This window comes from Gobius niger, assembly GCF_951799975.1.
Source record: "Gobius niger genome assembly, chromosome: 20".
In the NCBI taxonomy this organism is placed as follows: Eukaryota; Metazoa; Chordata; class Actinopteri; order Gobiiformes; family Gobiidae; genus Gobius; species Gobius niger.
In genome coordinates, this window is record NC_136871.1 from 21,593,403 (window position 1) to 21,620,943 (window position 27,541).

Sequence of the window (27,541 nt, forward strand, 5' to 3'; positions counted from 1 at the left end):
TTTGCAGTGTTAATGAGCTCAGAGAACCAAACTCCTGCTGTTTTAGAACGAGGGCCAGGTTTAGCATCTGCAGCCCTGTTATAAAGTGGGTGGATGAAAATGTTGAAGCGGAGATGGAACGAATAAAGTTGAGTCAGAGGAACAAGAGGTTAACGTTATTTACAAAAAGCGACGCTGCTTTTATGTCCTCGCTCTTATTTGAGGCAGCCTTTTGTTGTTGCACTTGTAAACACGCCGTAACAGGAGGCAGTGCCAGGACCTGGGGACATGTTTGAGTGAGGACAGCCTGTTTCGGTTTGAAGTCGCAAAGTGAAAGTCATCGCCTGTCGTTGCATCACACTCCACTTTCATCTCAAGAATTGGATTTTCTACATCCTCTTGTTGCTTTATTTATACTCGCATGTCGTTTGAAGTGAGCGGTCAATGTTAAAAGAGAAAACACGACAAGATGTCTTTGAGCAAACCCTGCGAAGATCTTGTAATACTTCACTTCTAACTAGGAAGTCCCATTTTTTTTTTTTCAACAACTGCTATTTTAATGTCAGTACACCACAATACTAGTGCTGCTTAATGCAATAATTCCCCTTCCCGTGTTCATGTGTGGATTTGAAATAGCAGTGTCCGTGTCAAAGCATAAGTGAGAAGAAGTCAAAATCATACAGTGCATATGCTTAGGACGTATACTAGGGCTGGGACGATACACTTTTGTCACGATCTGATACGATACAATAGTAATTATGACATGTATTGAAGTGTTCAAATTGAAAAGTGCATTTACACAAAATATAACGAAGTGCTGTGTAACTGTTACTGCAAAACACAAGTATTTAAAGTATTGCAATGCCTAGTTTTGCAGCAAAAAGTATTATGATCCGATATTTTCTCCAAGCCCTAATGTATATTGTGCATTATTTGTCAGTTTTAAGCCTGTAAATAATGAATGAATGCAGCTCTAGGGCCTCGCGAGCAGGGGAAGACTTGGTCGGCGCTGTTGCATTTGCTGGTGTGTATGTGGCGCTCATGTTGAGCCGGGGCGTATCAGACAGACTGGCTCGGGCCTCTGTGTTCATTGGCTGAGTGTCTACAGGTCTGTTAAGGGAGTGATTGATCGTGAACAGTGCGTGAATAAAGTGTGTTCTGGAGGAGAGGAGAGGGATTGTTTGTGTGAGCGCGTATCCAGCCCCCTGGTGAAACAGAATCCGAGGAATGCAGAAGGATACCATTTCTGGACTGGAGCTTGGTCTTATTACTAACAGGTGAGTCCTCCTGCACTTTGCACGTCTCAACATTACACACACCGCTCGCTCATATTTTCCTTCCCGTCAGTTTTCTCAGCAATGTAAGCACATACATTCCTGCAAACAATACAATCAAACCTTTACCTTGAGTCTCAGGGCCCGGCCCATTCGTCACTGTAGCGCATCAAAGTGCCGACTGAGCCTGTCAGGAAATTAATCCGCGTCTCTCGTCCCTGTCCATTAAAATATTTGTTTGTAAGTGAAGTGTGAAACAGATGGGGGCACTTTTGGACACGGGCCAGTTTGAACACCTGTGAACAAGAGAGGTCTGACGCTGCCAAGGTAGAACGCGGCCCGCCAATGCCCCATAGGCTACACCTGCCTAAGCCTGTCTGAGGACGACTTCATAATGAGTCATAATCACCGGGCTAATAGTGCTGCAGTCAAATTAAAAGAGAATCAAATAAAACCAGACCTGGTGAGCGCTGCTCAGGGCATGTGCAAGTACTGCTCTGTGCAAAAGGTACTGCGTCAAAGACATAATTTAAAAAATATCCTCTCATTTTGTTATTATACATCTGCTCTATAGCTGTACAGTTTAGTGCAATCAAATAAAAATGTAATGCAATTAAGTAATGAGTTAAATGCAATTAAGTCCTCATCTGTTAATGTTCTTGGAAAAGCAGGGTTTTGAAACAAATCAGAAATCACAAATAACTTCTCTAAAACCAGATAATCTTTTCGTGTAGTTATAATCTGCATCATAATGTGCAATAATGTTCATGCAACACTGACAAAGTGATGCTTTGGGGTTATACTTCAACCTTTAGTCTGGCTTAGTTTGATTAGAATTGGCAAAAAGAGCAAAGCAACTTTCCCACAGAGAAAATGGCAATAATAATAATGGGTTCATATATTAAAAAACAAAACAAGAACAAGTCTGGTGTTATTTCACATGTGTAAAGTTAAAAATGCTCAAAATATTCCCAGATGTTGTGCAAAATTGCCTTTCACGCACCCGACGCGTCCTGTTCTATGTTCGCGTTTGTCCTGCAGAAGTGCGCTTCAGTGGTTCCCCTCCAGCTGCTGCCTGCGCCTCCCTCTCTCTGAAGCCTTTTTAACTTTAGTCCAACACCGACGCAGCAGGAGTCCGGTCCGAGAGCTGCGGCTGCGCCTAGCCCCAACTGCACGAGAGCTTTTACAACAAAAGACAACAGCTTGGAAAGTGTTTTTGGTGGACTTACATGGGAATTTAACGCTGAAGAGAGAGAGGGAGAGAGTGGGGGGAAAGAGGAGAAAGGGGAGGGACGGACGGTGCGAGTTGATGCACTGTGACTGTGGAGCGCGCGCATATAGTTTGGTGTCCTCTCATCCTTCCGGACGCACGGGACGGATCGGTTCTTCTCGCCTCTGGATGATGTAACTATGACACACCGGAATTGGGCCTGTGGTAAAACGTCTACAAGTTTTTATTTAATTACAAGCAAGCGGAAATAGAAGAAGGGCACTCGTCCAGGTTTCGCTCAGCGGGACATTACGCAGTAACTCGACTGGCCGTGTCCCTGTGAGCGGAGGTAAGTGTCCCAACAAGGACCGCTTCGTTACGCATTTTGACATTGGCCTGTACTAGTACTTTAGCAATAGTTCTGAGGCTGGGCTAATGCAGCTGCGATTCATCAAAGTTGGTAATGAAGTTTTTATTGGCGCAAAAATACTTTGCTCTGTGAGGAAGCTGGCACTCGCTGAGCTTTTGAAATGTTTGCTTGATTTAAAAGTCAAGAATCCCTGTTGTGTTCTAAACAAAACATCTTTATTAAGAAAAGAATGTCAAACTGCAGCTCTGAGGCCCCCAGACCACAGTTTGGGAATGGCTTTTCAAGTTGGGTACAGCCTATAATATCCAGTAGTTTAAAGGAGAAAACAATTTTATCTGAACCATTTTGAGAAATCTGCTTTAATTGGGTGAAGGGTAAGTAATTCTAAGCTCAGTGTGGATAATCATGCTTGTTGTAGGGCCTTAACATTCCCTGTAAATCAAAATTGTTTGACCACATTATTTGCATTAACTGCACACATCAATAAAACAAGCTAGTTCCAAATGAGTTGCATTTGCCTTCACTGTGGAGAATTTGTATCAGTATGTTTTATTCATCACAAATAACACTGTGCTCCTGGACATTTGTGAGTGTGTTAAAAAGCGATGTGGGTGAGCTCTGCCATTTTTATAAGCAGCAAGAGAAAACTCTTTTGTAGGCTGTAAATGACGTGACTGCTCAAGGTATTTTTAAAGATTATAAAAGGGTTTTAGGTGGTACATGGTGCCATATGTTTGTGTCGGTCAGATGGGCCTTTGAGGAGGATGTCAGTGTCAATATACTGAATTGTAAAATAATATTCATATATGTTTTATTGCCATTGTCCCTGTTTACAAACTCGAAATGTTCTTTGGTGGAATGGCACAAAATGTAACACAATTTATATGCATCAATGAATGAATGAAGTAACAAATTGACTCAATCATATGTAAACTCATTGAACACTTGATGAAAGACACATAAATGTTTTATTTTTCTTAGAGTAGACTTATATTTATGTTACAATGTTGAAGTCTGACATTGAAAAAGTTCCAATATTTATTTTCATAATTATTCTAAAAAAAAACAATTCATATATAACGGCCGTGCTTGTACTTTTCCTTCACCACATCTAACCTTTTAAAGAACATTCAATAACAGTACGATTGAGAGCAGTGGTAATGGATCTGCCACAATGAAACATTTATTTTCACTATTTCACTATTTCAATGTGCTATTGTAGGGTTATCAGACTTTTTACCATTTCAATAGAACAATATGATTTTAGTATCACTCTGCTTATTACTAAAGCTTGTCTCCCGCATGACAGTTTGTGTATAATTTGGGATTAATCCGCCCTGTCTGAACCGCCCCCCTTGAGTGTGACTGACGTTGCTCTTGCACGGTCGTAGGTGCAGTCATGTGGCAGAGCGTTCAGATTTGCGGTGCACTGTTTGCCCTGCTTGCTCCGTCCTGCGCCGCGCCGCCCCCTGCACACATCAACCGTCTGGCCCTGTTCCCCGACAAGAGCGCCTGGTGCGAGGCCAAGGACATCACACAGATCGTGGGGCACACAGGCTGCCAGCCGCGCTCCATCCAAAACAGGTCAGCCTCAATGCCCCCTCTGTCTCGGTCTGACAATGTGCGAGGTACATGGAGATTGTTGTTCCACGTCAGGGGTGTCCAAACTTGTTTTCATCCAGTGCCACATGGAAAAAAAATATCTGAACTGTGAATTGTTTTCTACAATCACTCGAGGAAAAAGGTCTGTTAAAATCTGTGAAATTGGTGTCTGTTTTATCGTTTAAAACATGCCCCACGCACAATATGGGCCAAATCAAAAGGAAACATGTCAAGAGGTTTGGCTGACATGCATTTAGAGGGCTGAGTTTGGTTCTATGTAGAGGGCTCTGCAGTGAGACAAATTTGTAGGCTGGAACATCTCATAGTTTGCGTTCAGTTTGGTAAACCAGTACTTCCCAATCTGGGGTCCGAGCCCCCTCAGGAGGGCACAAGCACTAATCTGGGTGTCCCAAAAATTTAAATAAAACACGACCTTAATCATAAACAGCATAGATTTGTAAATTGATGTTCAATATATTATTAATTTGTTTTTTACAGTGGAAAGCGCTGTGGTAAATAAATGAACCACTTATCCTGTTCACACACATAATCATACAGTGTTCTCAGACGCTGGAGAGAAGGTGTGTGGGAGACAATAATAGCACACAGGGGTAGGAGTAGCGATTGAACCGGATACCTTTGTGTTGGTGGATGAACTCGAACGTTTTAACATTTATGTAATCAGTCATTAATTTAAAAACGGGTTAATCTTTTACGAAAATAGTAGAAAACGAATGTCTACCCATTTCATGATTTTCAAGCGCTTCTGTCCACATTTTCGAGTGAATTTTTGTAACCTCATATTTTCCCTTACAGCTTGTACTTATTCCAGCTATAAAATTAAATCAAGTGTTTCCCTGCGTGGACACAAGGAACTAATCGTATCTCTTTTTCTTTCTCTCTCTCTCTCTCTCTCTCTTTGCAGAGCGTGCCTGGGCCAGTGCTTTAGCTACAGCGTCCCCAACACGTTCCCACAGTCCACAGAGTCCCTGGTCCACTGTGATTCCTGCATGCCCGCCCAGACGCAGTGGGAAGTGGTGAGAGAGACGGTCTGCACGACACCGAAAACCCACTTGTTAACCTCGCACTAAAACCACAACATGTTTGACAGATGTTGAGCATGCACCGAGCGCTGGCAAATTGAGTTATAACGTACAGAGAACAGATCCGTGCGTCTGAAAGTTCAGCGAGGATTGAGCTTAGAAGGAATCCAGTCGATAACAAAGGCTTCATGGTGAGGAGAATGTAGTCTGGAGCGGTGCCAAGTCGGACCACAGGTGGAGTTACCTCATGTTTCACTCCAGATTGAAGTGCCTCTTTTTTCTGTAGTGCTTTAACTTAGAAAAGACCCCCTTTTTTTTGCTGCTGCAGCTGACCCGGATTGGGCATAGGTATTGCAGGGAATTTACTGAGCTGTGGAAGGATGTCTGTGCCAACAGCATTACGCACCATCAAACACACAATCATTTATTTTTAAACAAGTACCCGGGAGGTGTGTCCAGACTTTCTTGTGTTGAGGAAATGGGGTGGCCCAATGCGGTGAACCAGGCAATTTGAATAGAGAATTGAACACTTAACATTGTGGGGTAACCACTGTTAACTCCGTGTCTGCGTGTTTCCTCTGGGTCTGGGTGCTCCGGTTTCCCGTACCACTAAAACATGGAATAGATTCTGACATTTCAAAAAGAGAAACAAACATATAGATTAAAGCATTTTGGTGAACCTGTATGTAAGTGATTGATCTTGGGGTGGGATGTGCTGCCCCTGGCCACCCCATAGACACGGCCCTGCCACCTGGGGCCTAAAGGGTACAAAGATAATACAGTGGCCTTGTCTGTTTCATAGTTTCAATAATTGCTTTGCATCTCTGTCAGTTCATTTTGTTTCACTTTCTGCAAAACAGGCCGAGATTGTTTTTGTCTGTGGTGTAATTGCTATTGGAAGAGTTCAAGTAAATTCCGCCAGAAACCTCTCAAAGCCAGAACTTCTTGAAAGACGATATGGCTCCATGCTGGTTTGGCTTTAGAGGCAGGTTTAATAAAGTTGCTGAGCTATCATTTTCGCTGGATGATGCCAAGAGAAAAGGAGTGTTGCAATACGTTTGTGAAGCAGTTGGGGTTTATTCTTTCCATGGATATTTGTGCATGTTATTTGTGTGAAATATTAGAGTCACTATAGCTTTTACTTTTGGTTTAGAAGTTACTGTTCTTGGTGCTGTCTGAGCGCTACCACTTATTTTACTTAAAGTGCATATGACACATTAGACACACATTTTGCTATAGTTAACACTATAATATTTAAGAGTTTCTTTAGTTTGGCCACTTTTGTGATGTTTATAGTTTCACTTCCTTATTGGACGGCGACAGGAAGTGACATAGAACAAGGTAAACAATTTTAAACTGTTGCCGTGCCGACTATGTTAAATGAATTGAGTCAAACTGCTGTGGAATGTTACCCCCTCGATGTCACTTCCTGTCAGTGGCTTAAGAATTCAAATAAAATGAACTTTTCTGCCCAACATTTCTTCATTAAAATTGCTGCTTCACTTAAAAAAAAATGATAATAATGCAGCTGATGAACTTGCTACTGATGTTGTCCTTCTAAATAAGTCATATCTTCAAAAGCATTAAAACCTGTCTTATGCATTTTAACAAAACTAAAGCTATTGGATTTCCAACAAAAGGAAATGATCATTTCAGCAAAAATTGATTGATCGAAAAAATGATTAAAAAAACAACAAAAATATGACAAAAATGTGGCGACGTGACGAAAGGTTTCCATCACTTTTGTAAGTCTCAATTGAGGCGTTACATTGTTGCTCTCCGGTCAAGAAGCTTTTAGATTTGGGTAAAGCCCAGTATTAAAAAAACATGAATCTAAAAGGAATTCCGTGGAGTATGGTGTACCACAAGGTTCAATTTTGGGACCATTATTATTTATTATTTCTATTAATGATTTTGCTTCTGTTTCTACGACCACCTTTCCAGTTCTTTTTGCTGATGATACCAATTAAAAAAATAATAATAAAAAGCCGAACTGAGGAAAATGCAATGGTTAATGTTAAGGCGGGTGGTAAGAGGTTAAAATATGTATTTGTGGAAGTGTCACAATTACGCTAATTTGGGCCCAGCTGGTCAGAGTCCAGGGCTGTTTTTCAGTCCCAGTCCGCCCCGTTCACAACTGACTCAGATCTTTAACACGAATGGTTCATATGGATCTCATCTGGGAAATCCTTTTATTTCTTTTCTTTTTTTTGGTGCAGTTTTACAGAAATGGAGCTCAACAAACATTAGAAGACACATTATGGCAGAGCAGCCGACACAAGTGATAGTAAATGGGAGTGTTTTATGTACAATGAATAACAAAAACTAATAAAAGATAAACTGATAACGAGGTTATTGCACGTGGTTTTGGAGAGAAGTGAACTGAGGGTGTGCATGTAGCATGTAGAGGTAGGATATACCAGAGCACCTGGAGCAAACGTATACAGATGAAGGGAGAACGCGCCAACCACACACAGAAAGGCACCGACATGAAATACAACCTGGGAAGACGATTCTAATCAAAATGTATTTGTCAGGCTAGCTTAACATAAAATGAGACCGTAAACAAATCCCCGAAATGTGGCTCCCGAGCATAAATCCTGTCACTATCTTTGGGCCATATCTCAAAATGTATTGAATGAATTTAACCTCTTCACTCCCCCCTGAACCGAGCACATTTTCTCCAGTTTAGCTTTACCTAAATCTAAAAGCTTAAAATAAAAGCATCAAAACCAAAAAAACAAAACTGACACAAAAAAGGGCCAGAAAAGCAACAAAAGTGCGGCAAAAACGAAAAAAGAAAGAAAGAAAAAGCAATGAAAAAGTAACAACAACCAATAAAAACATGACAAAAAGAGACAAAATTGCACAAAAAACGTGGCGACAATGTGACAATAAAGTTATGATCACTTTTGTAGGTCTTTGCTTTCAAATGAGGCGTCACACTGTTGCTCTCCAGCCAAGAAGCTCTTAGATTTGGGTAAAGTCGAACTGGAAAAAATGCGCCTCGTTAGGGTGGGGAGTGAGAGGTTAAACACTACACCAAAGTCAATCATCTTCCCATTGATAGAAACTTAAATTGTCCTTTTATTGACTGCCCATACCTGTGTATCCTCAGGTGACGCTGGACTGCCCTGACAATGAAGACGCCCCGCGCGTGGATAAGCTGGTGGAGAGAATCTTCCACTGCAGCTGCCAGTCCTGCAGTAAGGAGGTCGGCCAGGATGGGACGCTGTTACAGCTCTATTCGCCGGACAACGGCCTGGACTCTCCGTCTTTGCCTGACTCTCTCATAGGGCTGCACTCGCACGCGCTCCCTGACGCAGACGCTCACTCACAGCACGTGCAAATACAGACAGAGCACCATACGCTGCCACACACTTCTGATGGAGGATAGGGTTTCATTCACTACATTTTTACCACTTTTCTCACTTCACCATTGATCAAGCTGTACTGTAGACACCTTCTCAAAACAACTTGACACTCCTACTTCAAAGCACTCAGCCGCATTCAAGCTCCCACCGCTACGCACTATATTTAAAGTGAAGCTGTACAAACCACTGATCATTGTATGCGTTTGCTTATTCCTGCATCAAGACACGACTATAAGCTGTAGTCTCATTCATTTGCTTATGAAATAAATTCTATTTGTGTTTGACCTCTAGTGCAGTGCTCTTTATTACATATAGGTCGACTTAATCCTCGCTGTAGGGCAGTTTGTCCTTGGGAAGTGACCCATACCTAATGCTGCAGGATGGGGCTAAATTGCCCGGAGCATTGAGCGACCACAGTGCAGCGCCTGGGGACCTTTCTCCAGGTCTAGAGCCCAGATCTGGATCAGTATCGAAGCTGGAGGATTTTACTACATGTGTATCTTTAAGTCTTAAGCACCAAAGAGCAGCTGAGGGAAATCGTTTGAGACACAGAAAGAACATGAAAATTTGATGTAGAAAAACAGCTTGAGGTCCTGGATTTATCCAAGGTCAAGGTTCCGATAATATGATAACTGTGTTGGCCAAAAACACAAGATTGAAGACGGCTTATTTAATGCTAATTAGCTAATTAGTTTTTGTTTTGTTTTGTTTTAAAGCACAGTTTGTACCACATAGGCCTAAATGTGTTTTGTGTTTGGAGCAACTGGGATGACGCTCTTGAACACACTACAGGAGTTACCGTCCCCATAAAAAACGGAATCAAACAACATGCACCAGGGGCGGACTGGCCATATGTCCGTTCTGGAAGAGCACAGAAGGGCCACTGGCTCTAGGGCCACCAGTCCCGCCTCAACCGAGCTTTACCCAAATCTAAAAGCTAAAAGAAAAGCATCAAAATAGCGAGAAAAAGGGGATGAAAAGTCAACAAAAACATGAGAAAAACACAACAAAAAAATGATGGAAAAAATAGCTCAAAAAACAACAAAAATATGACAAAAATGTGGCGACGTCACTTTTGTAGGTCTTAGCTTTCAAACGAGGCGTTACATTGTTGATCTCCAGTCGAGAAGCTTTTAGATTTGGGTAAAGCCCAGTATAAAAAAACATGAATCTGAAAGGAATTCCGTGGAGTATGGTGTACCACAAGGCTTAATTTTGGGCCCATTATTATTTATTATTTATATTAATGATTTTGCTTCTGTTTCTACGACCACCTTTCCCATTCTTTTTGCTGATGATACCGATCAACAAAATAATAATAAAAAGCCGAACTGGGGAAAATGCACTCGTTAATGTTAAGGTTAAAATGCCCCTGATCAGAAAGCTTGGTGTATTTCTTGGTCATTTCCATAGCAATGTGCAGAAAGGCATTTTAGATGAATCCACAGGGACTTTCTGTCGGAGCAGGCTCTGATAAGACACTCTGCCCCAATGGGAAGACGCGGATTGTCCGGTCCGCTGCGGAGGCTAATATTGATATTCAGCTTTAAAGAACAGTCTAGTCAATATTATTGACCAGTGACAGTCGCTGGTGTGTGGCGGAAACCAGCTGCTGGGTGAGAAATCCCCCCTCTCCGCTCACCACTAGATGTCGCAAATGCTCAAAGTTGATTCCACTCCAGACCCGTAACCACAATTCGTAATCAACGCCTACAAGCGGCTTTCTTTCCCACTATCTCCCTGTCTTCAGGCAATATCCTCCGTCCAACCCCCGCCCCTATCTGCGCCCATCTTCTCCTCTTATTCTGTAATTAAATCCCAGCAGTCGAAAGGTTGAGTGGCTGTCCCTACTCCCCAACAAATCGATCACTCCTCCTTATCTCGCCGGCGCACAGCTGTTCTAGTAAGTCCGCGCTGCGCACCGACAGGAAAAAAACAAACTAAACGACTTTCAAACACTTTTTATTTTTCCACACAAACTTTCTTGCTGAGACCCGGGGCGCACCTTCGTTTTAAGTCATGGCTCGTGATATATCATCTACCCTCGACTTTTGCGGGGCAGTATTAATGTGGTTAGAATTCTGACCATGTGGCTGGGCTAGTCTATTTCTGATAAAGTCGTCGTTGTGTTCCGGCCACACTCGTGTTCCCGGGTGCGCGCAGAGGTCTCGTGCGCGGTCGAGAGGGGAGTGTACGCTGCGCGCTCTCGGAGACGCACAGTGGCTCCTCGCATCAGCACCAGTGGAGCAGCGCGGGGTCCCGCACACGGATGCTGCCGTCTCTGCAGCGGTTTGGAGAATAATTTGATTCGCTTCAACTTTTTATTTAGTCTGAATCTGTTTGCAGCTTAAAGGACCTTTAACCCGGGACGAGCAGCTTATAAGGTATGGTCAAATCATATTAATCGTCAGTTTTATTCACATGAGGACGCTTTGTTTTCCTGGATGTTTATTGTTTAAAATGTAAGTTTAATGCACGCACAAACAGCTGTATCTGGTGCAGGTGTTCCTCAAGGTGAAATCATTCCTAATCCATGCGCAAAATGAAAACTGGCACACAGTCCTCCAGGCTACAGTGACAAAGCCTTAATCGATGAGATCAATCGTGTTGTGATGGACAGACTTTTAATGCATGTAGCGCGAAGACACGCTATGGTAAATGGTCTCAACTTATATAGCGCTTTTCCACCTACATTAGGCACTCAAAGCGCTTTACAGCAAGGATCCACTCACCCATTCATACTCTCATTCACACACCAACGTACGCAGACACTGGGGGCGATGTGGGTAAAATGCCTTGCCCAAGGACACAACGACAGTGTGCACTTTTAGGAGGTGGGATTCAAACCCCCGACTTTCCGATCATGAGACGACCCGCTCTACCATCTGCGCCACTGTCGCCACTGTCGCTATAGCCCCCTCATTACCATGACATAATGACTTAGTGTCTGCTTGCTTCATGCTCCTTTCTAACGAGCGTGCAATGTAAACAATCAAACCGGAGTTAATTTCAGCGGAACATCTGCATCAACTGCGCTCTGAGCTCAGGCGAGATGAAGCAAAGTGTAATGAAGATGTGTAAGGGAGGGAACATGTGAGAATGACTTGTAGCCTTCAAGTAAATGTAACACAGGTGAAGGATGTAGTGTTATAAAAGGTCAAATGGAAACTTCCACACATCTGTGCAATAAGTGGTTGGGGTTTAATATGCTGCAGTTGCATCTTCAGAGACTTTGTAGTCTTCAGCTCAAACGTAACAATCCAAGACGTTTTTATTATTTGGGATCCAATATAACTCAGGTGCTGTAATAAAGGCTGCATTCACTTGTCGCTTGTCTCTCAGGATGTGTGGCGTGGATGTGGACCTGGACGATGGCTCTGGGGAGGAGGAGAAGGAGGAGGAGGAGGAGATCTGGATCGGGGAGGGGGTGAAGATGCTGCCCCCGCCCGTGGCCCACAGCGAGGGGAGCGTGTGGGGCAGCCGCAGAGGCAGATGCGGGTGTCTGGCCTGGGGAGTCCTACTGGTGGTGTTTAACCTGTGCATTGTGGTGGTGTGTGCCCTGCTCCTGGCTCTGGTGTTTGCAGTGGTGCTCGTGCCCGCCATGCTGCTGCTGTACGCCGGGTTCCTCTGCCATTCAAGAGTGAGTAGGATGTCTGTTTGTTTGTTTGTTTGTTTGTTTGTTTGTCGTAAAGTCTATAAATGACCCGACCTTTTGTGCTTGATAAGGTCCAACCTGCCCAACCCACAACCCACATATTCAAAATCATTTTACCATCTCCTGTGTGAATTTAACACCAGACCTGTAGGATGTGATGTGCTTGTACAAGGACTGTCATGGGACTTTTTCATGGTGGGAAAAGTACACAGTAAATTGCACTTTTGTTCAATCGTCCAGTATAAGGACTTGAAAGACTCAAACCAGTGGAGCCCGTTGAGTCTGAATGGGGGGAAAAAATGAACTGCGGGTTTGTTCATGCTGGTTACCTTTAAAATCCACTTGGAGTAACTGCCTCTGATATTTTCCTTCTCGAACTTCCAGAAAATCCAGAGAAAATGTCTGAAATCTGAACGAGCCTAAACTGAAGTAACAAGTCCTCACCAGTGAGTCAGTATTGACTATGCTCAAACATTAACATTTGAGAGAATTATTTTAAAACAATAATACAATTTCATAAGGTTGTTTACAAGTTCACAATGTATCATCCTCCTTCATGGATTTCATAAAAAACAAAATGTTCCGAACGGATTATGATAAAATACAAATTCTTAAAAACACAATGAGAGTACCCAGTGTCTTGTATTTGTAGAGTTTTTCAATCTTATCTCCCTCACATATATTGTTCCTGTTCCTGTTGTGGGAGTTCAGGCATGAATACTCGTGCCTTTTGCAAAAAAAAAAAAATGCCTGCATTATCTCTCATTGGGGAGCAACAGGGAGCAAGTCTTTGTGAGGAAAAAGGCAATTACAGCTTTCAATAAAAATCTACATACCCATAATGCGTATGCCAATAACAGTTTCTTAAGATTATTTCACAATGGCAGAGTTTATTATATCAACATTTTTCCTATAAGGCAAGTGTTGAGTATCTGGTAGAGCTGTCATAGAGTTCATAATGCAGCCTTTTCACTGAGGGGAATAAACATATACAATTCAATCCCAAATAACTGGAACGTTACATTTTATTTGTGTTGTACTTTACACAGGAAGACGCCTCAAAGTGCTACAGGTGCACGGGTAAAAACACTAAACATATAAACGGTGAAAAAACAGCAAGAAACATAAAATCATCAAAAAAATGCAACACAGAATTAGTGCATATTTGCTAATTGATTTCAATTTCATTTTAAACATACAAGGGGTCATTTATCAAGACAGGTGCTGAATACCAAGTGTGACATATGACTGTTTTGGGGGCATTTTTCACCTAATTTACAATTTGAGCTGGCCAGCATTACAGCAGGTCTATTAGGGCCCCAAATGATATGTAAATGAGAGAATTCTGCGTGTTGAACAAAAATAATGTCATTTTGCTGTTTAAAAACACACTTGGCTATATTAGTTTGTCTTTGATAATGGTTTTACTGAAACACAGCCCCAGGTCTGAGCTGATGTGATGGCAGTAATGTATTTTCGAGCTCTCTATGCTGTTCTTTGAAGGTGCTGAGCCCCTGATGTCTATAATCCTCTGCCTGAAGCTTGTCCATTTAAACCCAGTATTGACGCCACACTCCCTTATTGATTTACCAGAACCTTTCGTTTTGTCATTCCATCTGAAATGTGTAACTCCACAAGCACAGATGATCCTCACTGGAAACACTGTGCATTTGATTCATTTTGATCCTTACATGCAGAGGGAGGGTGCAGAGGCGAGACCAGAGCAAATGCCAGGATGAACAAACCATTACAGATAATGGTGCCAGAAAAAAATGTGGTGACAGGATGAGGACAGTGACAGAATGAAAATGCTACCGGGAGGAAATGACTCTCTGATTGGAACCACCACCTGCTGTGCACGGGCTCACACACAACACAAAGGAGAAACAGTATGACATTTACAATGTGTGGCTCTGCGCTCAAGGGATTATTCGACGCCTAATGCTGTTGTTGAAGTATGTTTGTAAGACGTTTAGCATCAATGCTTTTTATAAACTGGGGAATAAACGACGTCAGGCCCATTGGCCAAACACGTCCCCTCAGCGGCAGCTTGGAAAGTCTGGCCCCCACAGAAATATGACTGCACGCAAAAGGATGAACTGAATCCCCCATTACGCTCCCTATACGCTGATAATGCGCTGCACGTCGGGCACCAGGTCTCAAGGGCCACCATGTCAAGGGAAGGGAGTTTTACTTTACTTTGTGCTTGTGCTTGACACTGCAGGTGAATATGAGGGGAAAATGTGTGAGATCAAGATCAAACCTTTGCTATCAGCGATCAAATTTAAATAATGGACAGAGGCAGGTTTAAATATGATTTTATTTTGTTGGTATATTTTTGTCAAGCACACGTTTCTGTGGATCCGTGCACAATCAGTAATATGAAACTACTCACTAATCCGTCTCTGAAGTGCTGTTGCTGTGCAGGAAATGAATACTTTGATACTAATATGAGAAAGCATCCTTTCTGGTCTAATATTTGTTTGTATTATTTATATTTGAAAAGCAAAGGGAGGAGAGGAGAAGTTAGGGGGGCTGATGGGAGTCCAGTTGTTGGAGCTTCAGTTTTTGTTGTCCTCTCGCTGTTGGGCGGTGGATCCACTGCAGATAGGGTTAAAGGCTGCAATAATATTAAATAAAATACGGGAGGAGAAGTTAGGCGTTAGAGTCTGATCTGTCAAAAGTACAGTTTATTAATGAACTGCTAAGCTCCTCCCAGAAGATAGTGAAAGACTGAGAAGAGCGGAGGGAGCTGCGCAGGAGGACGAGGAAGGAGGAGGTGGAGCTGACCAGTGCAGGACACCATGCTCTGAAACCCTGGAGACGCTGCACCGTGGATCAGAGGAGACTGAAGGCAGCTAGGTTTCCTCCAAAAACATGCTGGTCAGGTTGACCCACAGTGGTGCCGCGGCTCAGTGGCAGCGGCTCAGGACTAACACCTGAACACTATTTCGTTGTGTGGTTGGATAAATAAAGTACTTACTTACTTGAATATAAACAAATATATAAACTATTTACCTTTTCAATGGGTAAATTTACCGGATCATTTGCAGAAAAAATGTACAAGGTCTTGGTGACCTATATACATAACATATATAAAAAAATCTGCTTAGTGCAGGAAAATGTCTTGCAGCGGCCCTGTCACTTCTTATCAATGTGCAACACTTGCATCTGTACAAAGCAATGTTTATGCCATTCAGGGAGACTCAGCCAACCAACTGTGGAAAATGTTTTTCCACCACCAAGCAACTAGCCTATAGCACACGGCCACATATTTATAAACACGTGGCTCTGGGTGTCAGATGGACATATCTCTGGAGTGGGTTTGAGTGTTGTATTTGTGTCAAAGGTATTGTTTGCACATTTGCAGTTGGAACATATTGTTGTGTACTTGAGCAGCTGTGACACTGCTAATCTACAGCCGATGTTTTCCTCCCTCTGTCTTTTCTCACCTTGTCTCCTTCTCACTCACTGTCTCACTTGAGTGACAGCTCCGCGGGCAAACCACAGCCGCTTCCTTTCAGATGTGTGAAAGGAACCAGGAGAAAACATTTTTCACTTCAATACACACCAATCCCACTTGTACAGCTTCTATCTGCAAACATCAGAGGTTCAAAGTGACTTCTGTATGGTTTCTGAAACCTAAATGGTTAGATATAGGTGCTGAAGCTACAATCTTTGAGCTACATTGCAGGCATCATGCCATCATATGTTTTGTATGTTATTGGACTCTCCTTTAAAGATGTTTTGGGCCTGCATGCTTTATGGTAAAGGACAGTATAGTGTGAAAAGGGGCGAAGAGCGACAGAGAACCCTGTAAACTGGGAGAAGCTATTGAGTTGATTCATGTGCTACAGCTTTATTAAGTACTACGATATATACATGTGTTTCCAACCCTAGAGCTTCACACGGGTTCCTCAGTTACTACAATTTATGAAAGGATTGCTTTAGTGCATTCTATATTCAATATTGTGATAATATATTTGTACAAAGGCAGTAAAGTACTTTAATTTCTCTTAAAAAAAACGGCACGCTATTTTTTCAGGTTGGAGAGCGCTGTTGAGGTCGCTGATGAGTCCAGTTGTATAAAAAGGCTGGCAAAGCACTTCTCTCAGTCATTTTCATTTTAGTATACTAACCAGTGTTGGGCAAGTTACTTTAAAACTGTATTATATTCTGTATTAGTAATTACAGCTATAAAAAAGTTATATGTTTCTATTACACATTACTGTTTCAAAAATGTAGCTGAGTTGCACTACGTTGAGTTACTTTCGAGTTACTTTTGGCAAAATATAAACTGAAAATACTAATAATGCCACCGAGTAAAACAGCAGTCAAAGATTTCCTTCTCTTTCCCCCATTCTTTCTGTTTTGTTTTGACAACGTTAGCTTCACACAACTGCACATCTTATACGTCAGTGTCTATTATTTGGGGGGAAGTTTGGCTTTTTTCTTGTTCATACATTTAAATGCACTTGTAACTTGAGTTATGCTGGTATTTTGTATAAGTAATATATTTTTCCCCCCAACATTGCTACTAACTGAAGTACTGCTTTTGAGCCTATTCATACTGAACATTTTCTTCCCCAACATAACCTTTAAGTGCATTTTGAAAAGTCCCGTGTCCTTGTTGCTTGGTCCTTGTAGGTCCTTGACGCTCGTGCCTCCATCTGCCAGTACCTGGACGACAACAGCTGCTCCGCTCTCATCATCCTAGGCTTCGTAATGATGTCTCCGCTCGTCGTTGTCGCAGCCGCAGTCTTCTGTGGCCTCCTCCGACGGTTCCGCCTCCTGCTCTGCATCCAGCCCCTCTCCAGAGCCTGGTACAGAGGCCGGCTGTTGGACTGGGCCACCAGTGTCCACGCCTGGGTGTGACTGACAGACCACCACAAACCCAAGACAATACCAGACACTTGGGGAGGTTAGTTCCAGTGGGACATAGTGTACAGTTGGGCTGCACAAGCTGACAGGGATTATGATTCCAAGTGTTATTTCTTCAAATCAATGTATGAATATACAGTACACATTGTAAACACATACATGGGCATTAGTAATATTTGAAAAAAAAAGACTGAAATATTAACAGCGTGTGCCATACTTAATAAGACCCTTTGAAGCGCACACTATATTACCTGAATAATTGCAGCTACATTTTTTTAAATACATCCTTTCAAATTGCAATTCAGTTCTGGTCATGCAGCCCTAGTGTACAGTAGATGATAAAGCACCGACATTTTATGCTGGTTGAACTTGTTCTTATGAAAGTTGAGATCTTTGCCGTGAGCTATTACTTGTAATTTGATATGGTATTAGCTAGATAAATGTAGCCTCTTGTATTTTGACTATTGAGTATATCTTGCACTGTATATTTGTGATAAAAAAATACTAGTAAAAATTACAAGCTATTCATGTCAACTGCGGTGAAAAATAACACTGTCTCCAGTATTTTCAATGCACAATGTTTGCAAACTTGCCAAGAAAGGATGCTGAAACAGCCTACGTAGAGTTAATAAAGTGCATCTTAAACAGATAAGTCTATGGCCTAATGTCACAACACAGTCCATGGGATTTTAAAAGGACATTTCCTGGCAGTGCAAGTGAAGTGTCTTGCATTTGAAAATGTGCCATATTAACGAAAAAGATAAATAAAATGCAGAGATACCAAACGTTGTTATTTTTGCCCTTGGTTTTCAAATGGAAGCATTTCGAAATACTGTTCAACAATAAAAAGCACATGTAAAGAAATGAATACTTGTGATGTATTTTATTAATTGGGTGAAATGTTACGCAGTGTGGGTTTAAAACATCTCACAAGTCCATTATTGTGTTGATAAGAGGATTATTATAATGTAATTTAGTTTACAACAGTGCCTCTTTAAAGGCAATGTTAAGATGCTAGTGATAAGTATAATTATCAGCGGTATTTGTTTTGCAGATACACAATATGAACAGGATGATAAAAGTGGAATATTGTGCGTAAACTGGATTGGACTGCCTGCATTTTCATGAGATTTTATGTTCTAGCATCACATTATCCCCAGAAAGTCTGAGAAATGGTCTTGCTGTTAACTTCAGCGGAAGATTGGATTACAACACGACCATTAACTTGAGGCATAATTTCTCAATCCAGTTATGCCTCTCGTGAAGATTATTGTATAGTTTAGTCAGAGGAAAAGTGAAAATGGTGGTGATTAGGAATGCTGTTGTTATAGAGAATTGTTATACTGTATACACTCTGAAGACACTAACTTACTTATATATATACTGTATATATGGGATGGGTTAAATGCAGAGGACAAATTTCCCAACGGGGACAATAAAGTAAACAAACAAACAAACAAACAAACAAACAGACAAACAAACGAACATATATAAAAAAGATTCTTCCAAATTCTCTCTACATTGTTAAATACAAGGGTGTCATGGTTCAATGTATAACTGCTGCACCGGGGCACCCCTCTCCAGATCTGGACAGGTCATACTCTCCGCCTATGGCTCCTGAATCTAAAGACTTTGAGATTCAGTGTGGTTGTGGCAAAGAGGGCATATAAGCAACAACAGGACATTGAACAGAAGTGACAACAAGTGTTAACTAGACACTTGGGTGAGAGATTTTCCAAAACAGCAGCAGTTTTGGTGTGTGTACCCCGGTGGAAACAAACAAAAATGAAGGGACACATGCATGCATAATAGTTGGCAGCACATGCACGACTATAAGCCTTAATGCTGTAATATAAATTGAGCAATATCATGTTGGAACCATTCTCCTGACCTTAAACCAAACAATGGAGATCAGGAACAGCAGGAGATCTTGAAAACCAGTCCAGTGGAGCAGAAATCAGCCCCCTTTGTGCCGTGAAGGTCATCACTGCATTTACTTGAAGTGACTATCCCCAGAAATCTAAGCGTCTATTCTGTGATATGCAACGCTGAATAATCATGTGGAGTTACTTAGAGGAAATTGTCTTCTAAAAGCAGGGCACTCAATAACAGGCACAGTTGTGATGTGGCTGACAGCTCGAATGTATTCAACGGGCATTGAAAGACAAATGATTGCTATATGGCACTAGATTTAAATCACAGGAGCATTAATGCCATTTAAAACCATTATAATGTCCTCCTTCAAGACATTAAATTTATCCAGACAGGGGAATTTGCATAAAGCAAATGGTAGTGAGGAAGCATCCACTTAACTGAACTGCTGAATTTTATTTGTTTATTTATTTTTGTGGCTTATTTGTGTGCTGCTTTGAATGCAGAACAAACAATGTCATTTACTGAAGGTCAAATATGTGCATTTGTTTTCAACTGAAAATACACTATACATATTACAGACGTGTTATTCTATAAGTCAACTAAACATTAAATATTTACACTGGAGGTACACACAGTATCAAGGAGGAAACATTACACACTTCAATGTTTTATAACAGTACTGCGTTTTTATAGCACTCGGAAGCTGTTTCTCCAGTAATGACCACCCAGAGAGCAGTATTCTCAAATCCACATCCTCAAAGGCCTTTTATATTACAGTGGGAACCAGATGTTTACTAACACTATAAAAAGACACATGTATTTTTTCTCAATGTCTGACATGAAACCAGAATTAACTTTTACTTTTTTAGGTCAATTAGAATTTTAAAAATATTTGCTAAATTCCAGAAGAATGAGAGATAGAATTTTCTACACGGTTTTATATTACATTTTACAAAGCCAAAAGTGGCGGCCATCTTGTTTCTTCAACTAATGAAACTCACATATTTTGTTGATTTTCAAACCTGTAAGGCTGAAATTTCCTGAGAGTTGATAGTATCACATCAAACCACACACACACACATTTTATGTGACAACAGTACATGATGAAAATGAGCCATTTTGGTCAACATTCACCCCATAAATTTCCTGTAATCTATTAATGCATTAACCGATGCAGATTAAATGTTGCATACTGCATGAGGTTGATATAGTCTATATACAGTGCAAATTATTTCAGCAAATCTGGCATAATTATGAAGATACAACAATTGAACTGAGTATCAGCCAGTTCAGTTATGGCAGCCATCTTGTTTCCACTAATGTGTTTATTTTTAAATCTATAAATCTAAGATTTCCTGTGAAGTGAGATAATGTCAAACTACATATACAGTGCAAATTTCATGAAAGAATCTTTAATATTGCAGATATTTCATTTTATCTGACAGACAGTGCATGACTTAAGGTGCAACTTTTTGATAAACAATCTCTTCTTATTTCTTTAATAAAAAACAAACAAAGGCAATACGCAATTGGCATATTCATGAAATATGTTTCAAACATCTCATATTAACAAAAAAACAAGGTTGCCAACCCCTAACATTCCGGAACCACAAAAGTGTTAACGGAGCCCTTTTTCAGATTTTTTTTACTAGACTTAACTGTGATTATCAACCGAATACTTTCACTTGTAAGAAGCTATAGGAGCCTGCAAAGTTCAAGCGCATTTTGGCTCAAGAATAGACTTAAATACAGTCATCCAGACCGGGAGATTGGCAGTGAAAAAAAGGAGGCCAATTGTTATGAAAAAGACTTGCATTTTCTGTCCTCACTTATGCTTCTAAGGAGCACAGTGTATAATGGCACAGCAGCATACTGTATGTACAGACTACTGTTGGCCACTTCATGAAGACACCATGCCAACAGTGCAGCATTGTGTTTGCCCTCACCAATTAACAACTCACAACATTAAGTGAATGTATATCCATAGTGGTAGAAATTCAAGTTTTTCTTTTTCCCCAGACAGTGACTACTGTAAAGAGTGTCTCAGCATCAAGGCTCATGGTAAAACTGCACTAATCATGGTGTCACTAACCTATGGTTTGGACTTCAGTATTAGCACAGAACTGTTTCGTCTGGAACTATTAGTCATGATTTTTATGTGATCTAGTTTATCTTACTTCTCATAAAATACTGAGGACATCCATAATCTTTGCTTTTTACTTGAGGTCATCATGTGGATTTGGCTATAGTGTACTTACTAATTGTATTTTTTGTTTTACTTCTGTGAAAACTTTGAGACCAATTTAGCATCCGGGCCGAAGGTAAGCTGCACTTATCATTACATTCAGACAAACTGGCCTTAAAGGGACTATACGGAGTTTAAAAATATTGAAACTAAGTATTTTCTTCCCCCTAAATGTTCCAGCTCTGTCCTAATGTGTAGAATGAGCTCAGACCTAATGTCTCTCTAAAAGCACCTAAAAAACTACATTTGTTATCAAGAAGACATAATGAATGTAATAAAAGAAAAATTAGCTCAGACCTGCTCCCCACAACTGCCTCTAAAACCCTGCACTGTCACTCAAAAAGGTGTTAGTTTGGATCCGAAGTGCCCAGTGCTGTCATCCACGGGCTTAATATGGCACCTGCAGTTAAGACCTGAGGTGGCAGTAGTGAGTAAATGACCAGCTTGTATCTAGTCCCTTTAAATTGGATGTGGAATAACATGTGTGAATGGCTTTGTGTGTGTCCAGTGTCAGACTGAAGACTGCAGCTGTGGAAGGATCTGCTGAGACTGAAGCTGAACACACTGAGGTGAGACAGAGTCAGAGCTGAGATGTTTGAAGAGTGAGCTTTGACGGTGATTTACAAAGATCCCCATCCTCCTTCTGTGTCTGCAGAACCTGCTGCATCTACAGAGTCTATGTGGAACCTTCTGAGACTCTTCAGCTCCTCGGCTTCATCAGCTCAGTACAGACTAATCCACATGTTTGGACGGATGTAAACTATAAAGAAAAATAGATGGTCTATCATTAATTGCGCCAAAAAATATTTTTACACTGTTCAATGTTAAATAAATTGACTTCATAACTATGCTTTGTTAAGCTTTTTTTTTACAACATTTGTCTTTTATCAGTTCAGCGAGATTACTTTTTCCCACGCCAATAAAAATATGATAAAATGTAAATGTTTGGATATTAGTTAAAGGATCTGTATCATGCTATTTTAGCCATTCCAAAGTAAAGTATAGGCATTTATATGATACATTATACCTCTACCACTATGGAGCACTCATTTTTGTGATAAATATAAGGGTTTTCTGGAGGTGTTTTTCAAACCTGGAAGACACAACGCTTCGATTCAGTAAACTCTGCCCCCTCTCTCTCGCTAATCTGCCCATGCAACATTAGCAGTAAAAGAAATATAACAATCACAGCAATAAGTGAAGTTGCTTCACAATGCAGTTATAAGGAGTTGACATCTGCAACACAGCTTTAACACAAACGCTAACGCACCACCACTCTCCTAATCTTCTATGTAAACTTCTGAGTAAAAAAGTCACAAAAGAAATTGTCTAAAAAAAAAATAGAAATATTAGTTTTTAAATTCTAATTGACCTAAAAAAAAAAGTACAAATTAATTCTCATTTCATGTCAGACACTGAGGAAAAAATACACGGTCTGTCGCTCTAAATGCTCTGATATAACGTATATTATCTGCACCACACACGTCCTTCTGAAGCTTTTATTACTGTACTGAAAGTGCCTCAAGCTACAGACTAGGGCACAAGATCCCATTGACGATCCCATTAAAGGCTCTCTCTGTGTCCCTGTGATACCACACACAAGGATTTTATTTATGAATTTTAATGCTGTGAGTGATAATTATAAAGTAACAGCAAAAGTAAGGTTATTGTAAATGTACTTTAATATACACTTTATAAGACTCCGGATCATAATTAGCTTGGCCACCCACATTCAAAGTACTGCATCATGGCACCCATAGTATGTAATACTATAATCATACAGTACACAGAAGTTTTACAGATTCAAGTATTTATAATAAGCTTGACTATCAAAACCTCAACTCTTATCAATTCATGCAACATAAATCGTCCCCAAGCCACCATTAATGAATAATTATGAATAATTATCAATTATCAATAATAATCAGTAATCAATAATTGCATAAAAGGGTAAAAGGTCTCCATTTCTATAGTTCTTAATGTGTGAATAGCGCGTAATATAGGATTGTATAATATTGTATGGCCCACAATATGCAATGATCTGTTATTCAAAAATGAAGATGCCCCACTGAGACATCTGTTACTGTCTGTGGGAACATATCCGTAAATCAAACATTATCAGTGGGAAAACTATGAATACAAATGGGAAAAGCCTTTGCACGTCCCACAGCACCCTTCATTTTCAATGAATGTTTAAACAGAAGCTAAGCTGGCAAAATGGGAAAAATCTGTAACAGCCTCATACGTTATCTGTACAAGAATGTGACTGTGGAAAAGGCACAAGCTGATGGGGGACTTCTCTGATTAAACAAAGAATAAATTAAGAAATAAATTAGTGTCTGCAAATAAACCCAGATTAAACAGAGACTTTATTCAGTTTTGATAAACCATATAAACAGATAAAAATGATCAGTAGATAACACATAACTCAGTGCTTAATTTGATCCCCCGTTTGGGGAAGCGCATTCCCCCAATTTACAGTTTTTCAGGGTAAAGGATCCAGGAAATATTTAGGAGGATCCGGTAAAAAATGTGCTACTTCTAAGGTGGGACTACTGAGATCCATAGGGAGGACACAATAAAGAGCACATCAACAAACATATAGCACAGCCTATGGTCCAGCGGATGTGGCTGCCACGTTCTGGCCTCAGCGTTGTGGGTTCGGGTTTGCTGAATGTCTGAACTATAGGCTAAACTGTAAAAACAATAAACAAAACAAAAATACATAATTACAAGGACATGGCTAGAATGTAATGTAACTTATTTCTTGGAGGCTAAAGCCCACAGCTTCAATCCTATTTTGAGTCATGCACACATCAAATCTGTTGGCTTATTCTTCACTCTAATCAGTTAATTCTTTCAGTTGTTATTTTAGTTTAGTTTTATTTCAGTCAGTCAGTATCTTCACACAGACATGATTAACTAAAGCATGAAAAACAATGACTGAATGAATGACTGAAAAGGGTTTTGGCTGAAGTGAAACACTTCCCTAAAGCCAAACCCTATTACAGCTTAATTGCAACTTAAAGCATACAGCGGTTTTACCATCTGCAAGATGAGGACAAAATTATTATTTTTTGTATCAATTGGTTACATAGTTAATTCACACAAGTCACACATCAATACATTTGGCTTGAATCTGTGAATTATATTGAAAAGACAAAATATAGTGTACACAGGAGAGTTTATATGTGATTTAGGGCTAGTACTGTGTTTAATTGTAACTGCTAATTACATCAGATTTGAATTTTTTTTTAAGGATGTTGAGTTTTTTAAGGTGTCCTTAGACTATTCCATACATTTACTCCTCCGATTTAGTACGTAGCACTCCATCCAGTGATGAAGTACAGATATAGGAGCTAATCTGAAAGTATACTTCCACATGCACCTGTAGTTGTAGCAAAGAAGTATTTATCAACTTTCTTTTAGTAAGACAGAAGGTTTAGTTTACCTGCTTGTTTGGATCACTTCCTGTGATCTTCCTCAGAAACGTCACCTGGTGGTCACCTGCTTCTGAGCAAGATCACAGGAAGTGATCGAAATAAGCAGGTAAACTAAACCTTCTGTCTTACTAAAAGAACAAAACTCTAATAGGCTTAAGAAGACAGTATGAACCTTTTACAAAGATTATAGAAAACTATTGAATATGTTAAGTGTGTGATTCCTATGAAGAATTGCGTAGTATCAAACAGATGAGATCGATTGAACTATCAATCAAACAGAAGAGACTGGATGTGGTGCAGATGTTTTCGGCTTGTTTCTGAACAGATCATTACATCATTTATTTGATCCCCCGTGTGGGGAACGCATTCCCCATTTTTCAGTTTTTCAGGGTAAAGGATCCGGGAAATATTTTTGGAGGATCCGGCAAAGATTTGATATAATGAGAGTGTTTAATGAGAGTGTTCAGGTGTTCCTCAAATCCAACGCATCAATCTAGATATGTTCCTCATAAGAAATTACACACTGGTTCATAGCAAAGCAAAACGTTATGATATGATATGATATGTTTGAACAAAATACTTTTACTCCAGGTTAAAATGTAGAAGAGTAGAAAGTACAGATGCCTCTACAATGTAGCAACTTATTCATTCTTTATTTCCCACTGCCACCTCCATCCACTACATACAAACTCACTGACCTTGAAGGAGGTGTCTGTCCTTGGTTCCGCCCACTCCATCTGCCCAGTGTGTCTGCTTGTGTGTCGGCCTACATGGAGCTTACAATGTTTAATAAAGGGTTGTAAAAATGACAAGCGTCCAGAACAAACATTTGCTGTTGGCAGTATGGTACCTAAGGCAACATGTAAACAAACCTAGATTTCAATTTTTTCTATGCACACAATGATGTAGCCGAAGAGAAAGTGATAATTACAAGAAAGTCAGTAAGTGGGCTTCGATGTGTGGGGGACCTTTTAATTGGAGTAACAACCCTTTTGTCATAGGGTTCATCAATAAGTACTCAGCCAATTAGCCACGGCGCAAAGTGGAGTTATGGAAATGCTCCAGAGGCCTAGAAGAGGAGACGTAGGAGGTGGTGACAAGATCTGTTGACCCGACCACTCACAGAGGAGATTATACATTATATTGAACCATGATAAGCTCACCTATAGTAAAACACGATGGGTTTACAGATTGTTAGAATGAATTTCATTTATTCTCATTTTGTGTGTTGTGGGCTGAGTGGGGATTTCACTCTGTTAAGAGGCCCTTTAATCATTTAAATATCCTTCTTTGGCTCACAATTTTGCTCTTTTAGCTCTCCTTCACTGCCTTCCACACCTGACAGTGCACATGACTGCCTCCCAGCTGTTAACAGTGCCAGCCGTGTGGATAAGCCATTTATAGTTTCTAATCAGGGCCAATCATGTTCTGAGTCTCCCTTTGTTCACTCAATCAGATGCAATCACCGTTGGAGGATGCTAATATAATGTCTTTTGTGCATAAGGGCAACAACTTTTTCATAATAACAGTTTGTGTGTACCTGGGGTTTCAGTGGGATAATTAAATGGGGTCATAAAGCAGGCACTAAAACGTTATTTCTGTGGGGTTTTTTTCCTCGTTGCTCCGGGCCGCTCTTTTGTCTATTTCCGAAAGCTCCTCTTTGTGAAAATGAAAAAGCCGATGAGTCATTTACATCCGAATCCATTTTGTGCTGCTGCCCTCGTCACTCTCTCACACTTTACAGCTGTCGAAATAACAGCTCCCTCCCAAAACACAGCGATAATATTCACCCAACACACAGTGCACCACAGGCCCCACTCAGTGACCTGCAGATTGCCAGGATTGGTGTTGATTTTGTTGTCGTGAATTCATGTTTATTTGTGGGAAAGCAAACATTCGATTTGACTTGGTATTGACCACTGACTGTTGGACCGAAAATGTCCAGAGGTGGTCAGTAACTAAGTACATTTACTCAAGTACTGTACTCAAAGGTGCACTATTCATGCAAAAGAAAAGTTGATGTTTTATATATTAATAATATTTAGTGACCCAGTAGATGCTTGGGTGGTTAACACAGCGCCTTTACTTCTCTCCTGATGGACTAGGACACTTCAGGATCAATTAAGTTTTAGGTTTTCACTGCTGATTGAACCGTATCCATGTGTAATGGAGCGACTGGGTTGCTACTTCCTTCCGCCACATGGGGTGCTAGATCCCATACTATAAAACCCCCCTGTCTTTCTTTGTTCGCCCTCTGACCCTTGCATTTCCTGGCTCCATTTTGTTGGGAGTGGTGCTCTGTGGGAGCAGGTAAAGAAACTAAAATTTCTGTTAAAGCTCAATTACTTGTTTTAGTCGTTACCCAGCATTTCTTTGTTAGTACCGCTTTCACTATGGATTGGAGGGAACGCGTCATGGCGCATGCTACTGTGACAGTGACTGTAAATTGGGTGTGTCAAGTCCCGATGGTCCAGTGCTGGAATAGCATGGTATCCCTTCTACGGATCTTGGAGTGGTATGTGTCTCAAATTGTAATGTACTGGGTTTAACATGGTATATAGGTTTTAATTGAAGCCTTCATTTGTAGGTA

The 27,541-nt window shown here is 40.7% G+C and overlaps 2 protein-coding genes across 3 annotated transcripts; both read left to right on the plus strand.

Moving 5' to 3' along the window:
* The first annotated feature begins 1,012 nt into the window (after positions 1-1,012).
* nbl1 (NBL1, DAN family BMP antagonist) lies at positions 1,013-9,102 on the plus strand. 2 transcript variants are annotated; one of them, XM_079578634.1, is made up of 4 exons: positions 1,013-1,256; positions 4,225-4,417; positions 5,361-5,472; positions 8,597-9,102. In XM_079578634.1, the coding sequence occupies exons 2-4, from the start codon at positions 4,233-4,235 to the stop codon at positions 8,873-8,875; spliced, it is 576 nt and encodes a 191-aa protein (XP_079434760.1). In that variant the 5' UTR covers positions 1,013-1,256; positions 4,225-4,232; the 3' UTR covers positions 8,876-9,102. The 2 variants fall into 2 exon arrangements, with proteins under 2 accessions (XP_079434760.1, XP_079434759.1); XM_079578633.1 differs by lacking the exon at positions 1,013-1,256 and adding an exon at positions 2,343-2,812 and having other exon boundaries at positions 8,597-9,101.
* Positions 9,103-10,978: 1,876 nt separating this feature from the next.
* tmem88bl (transmembrane protein 88b-like) lies at positions 10,979-17,466 on the plus strand. Its single transcript, XM_079578636.1, has 3 exons — positions 10,979-11,236; positions 12,195-12,492; positions 17,155-17,466. The coding sequence occupies exons 2-3, from the start codon at positions 12,196-12,198 to the stop codon at positions 17,380-17,382; spliced, it is 525 nt and encodes a 174-aa protein (XP_079434762.1). The 5' UTR covers positions 10,979-11,236; position 12,195; the 3' UTR covers positions 17,383-17,466.
* The last annotated feature ends 10,075 nt before the right edge of the window (positions 17,467-27,541 follow it).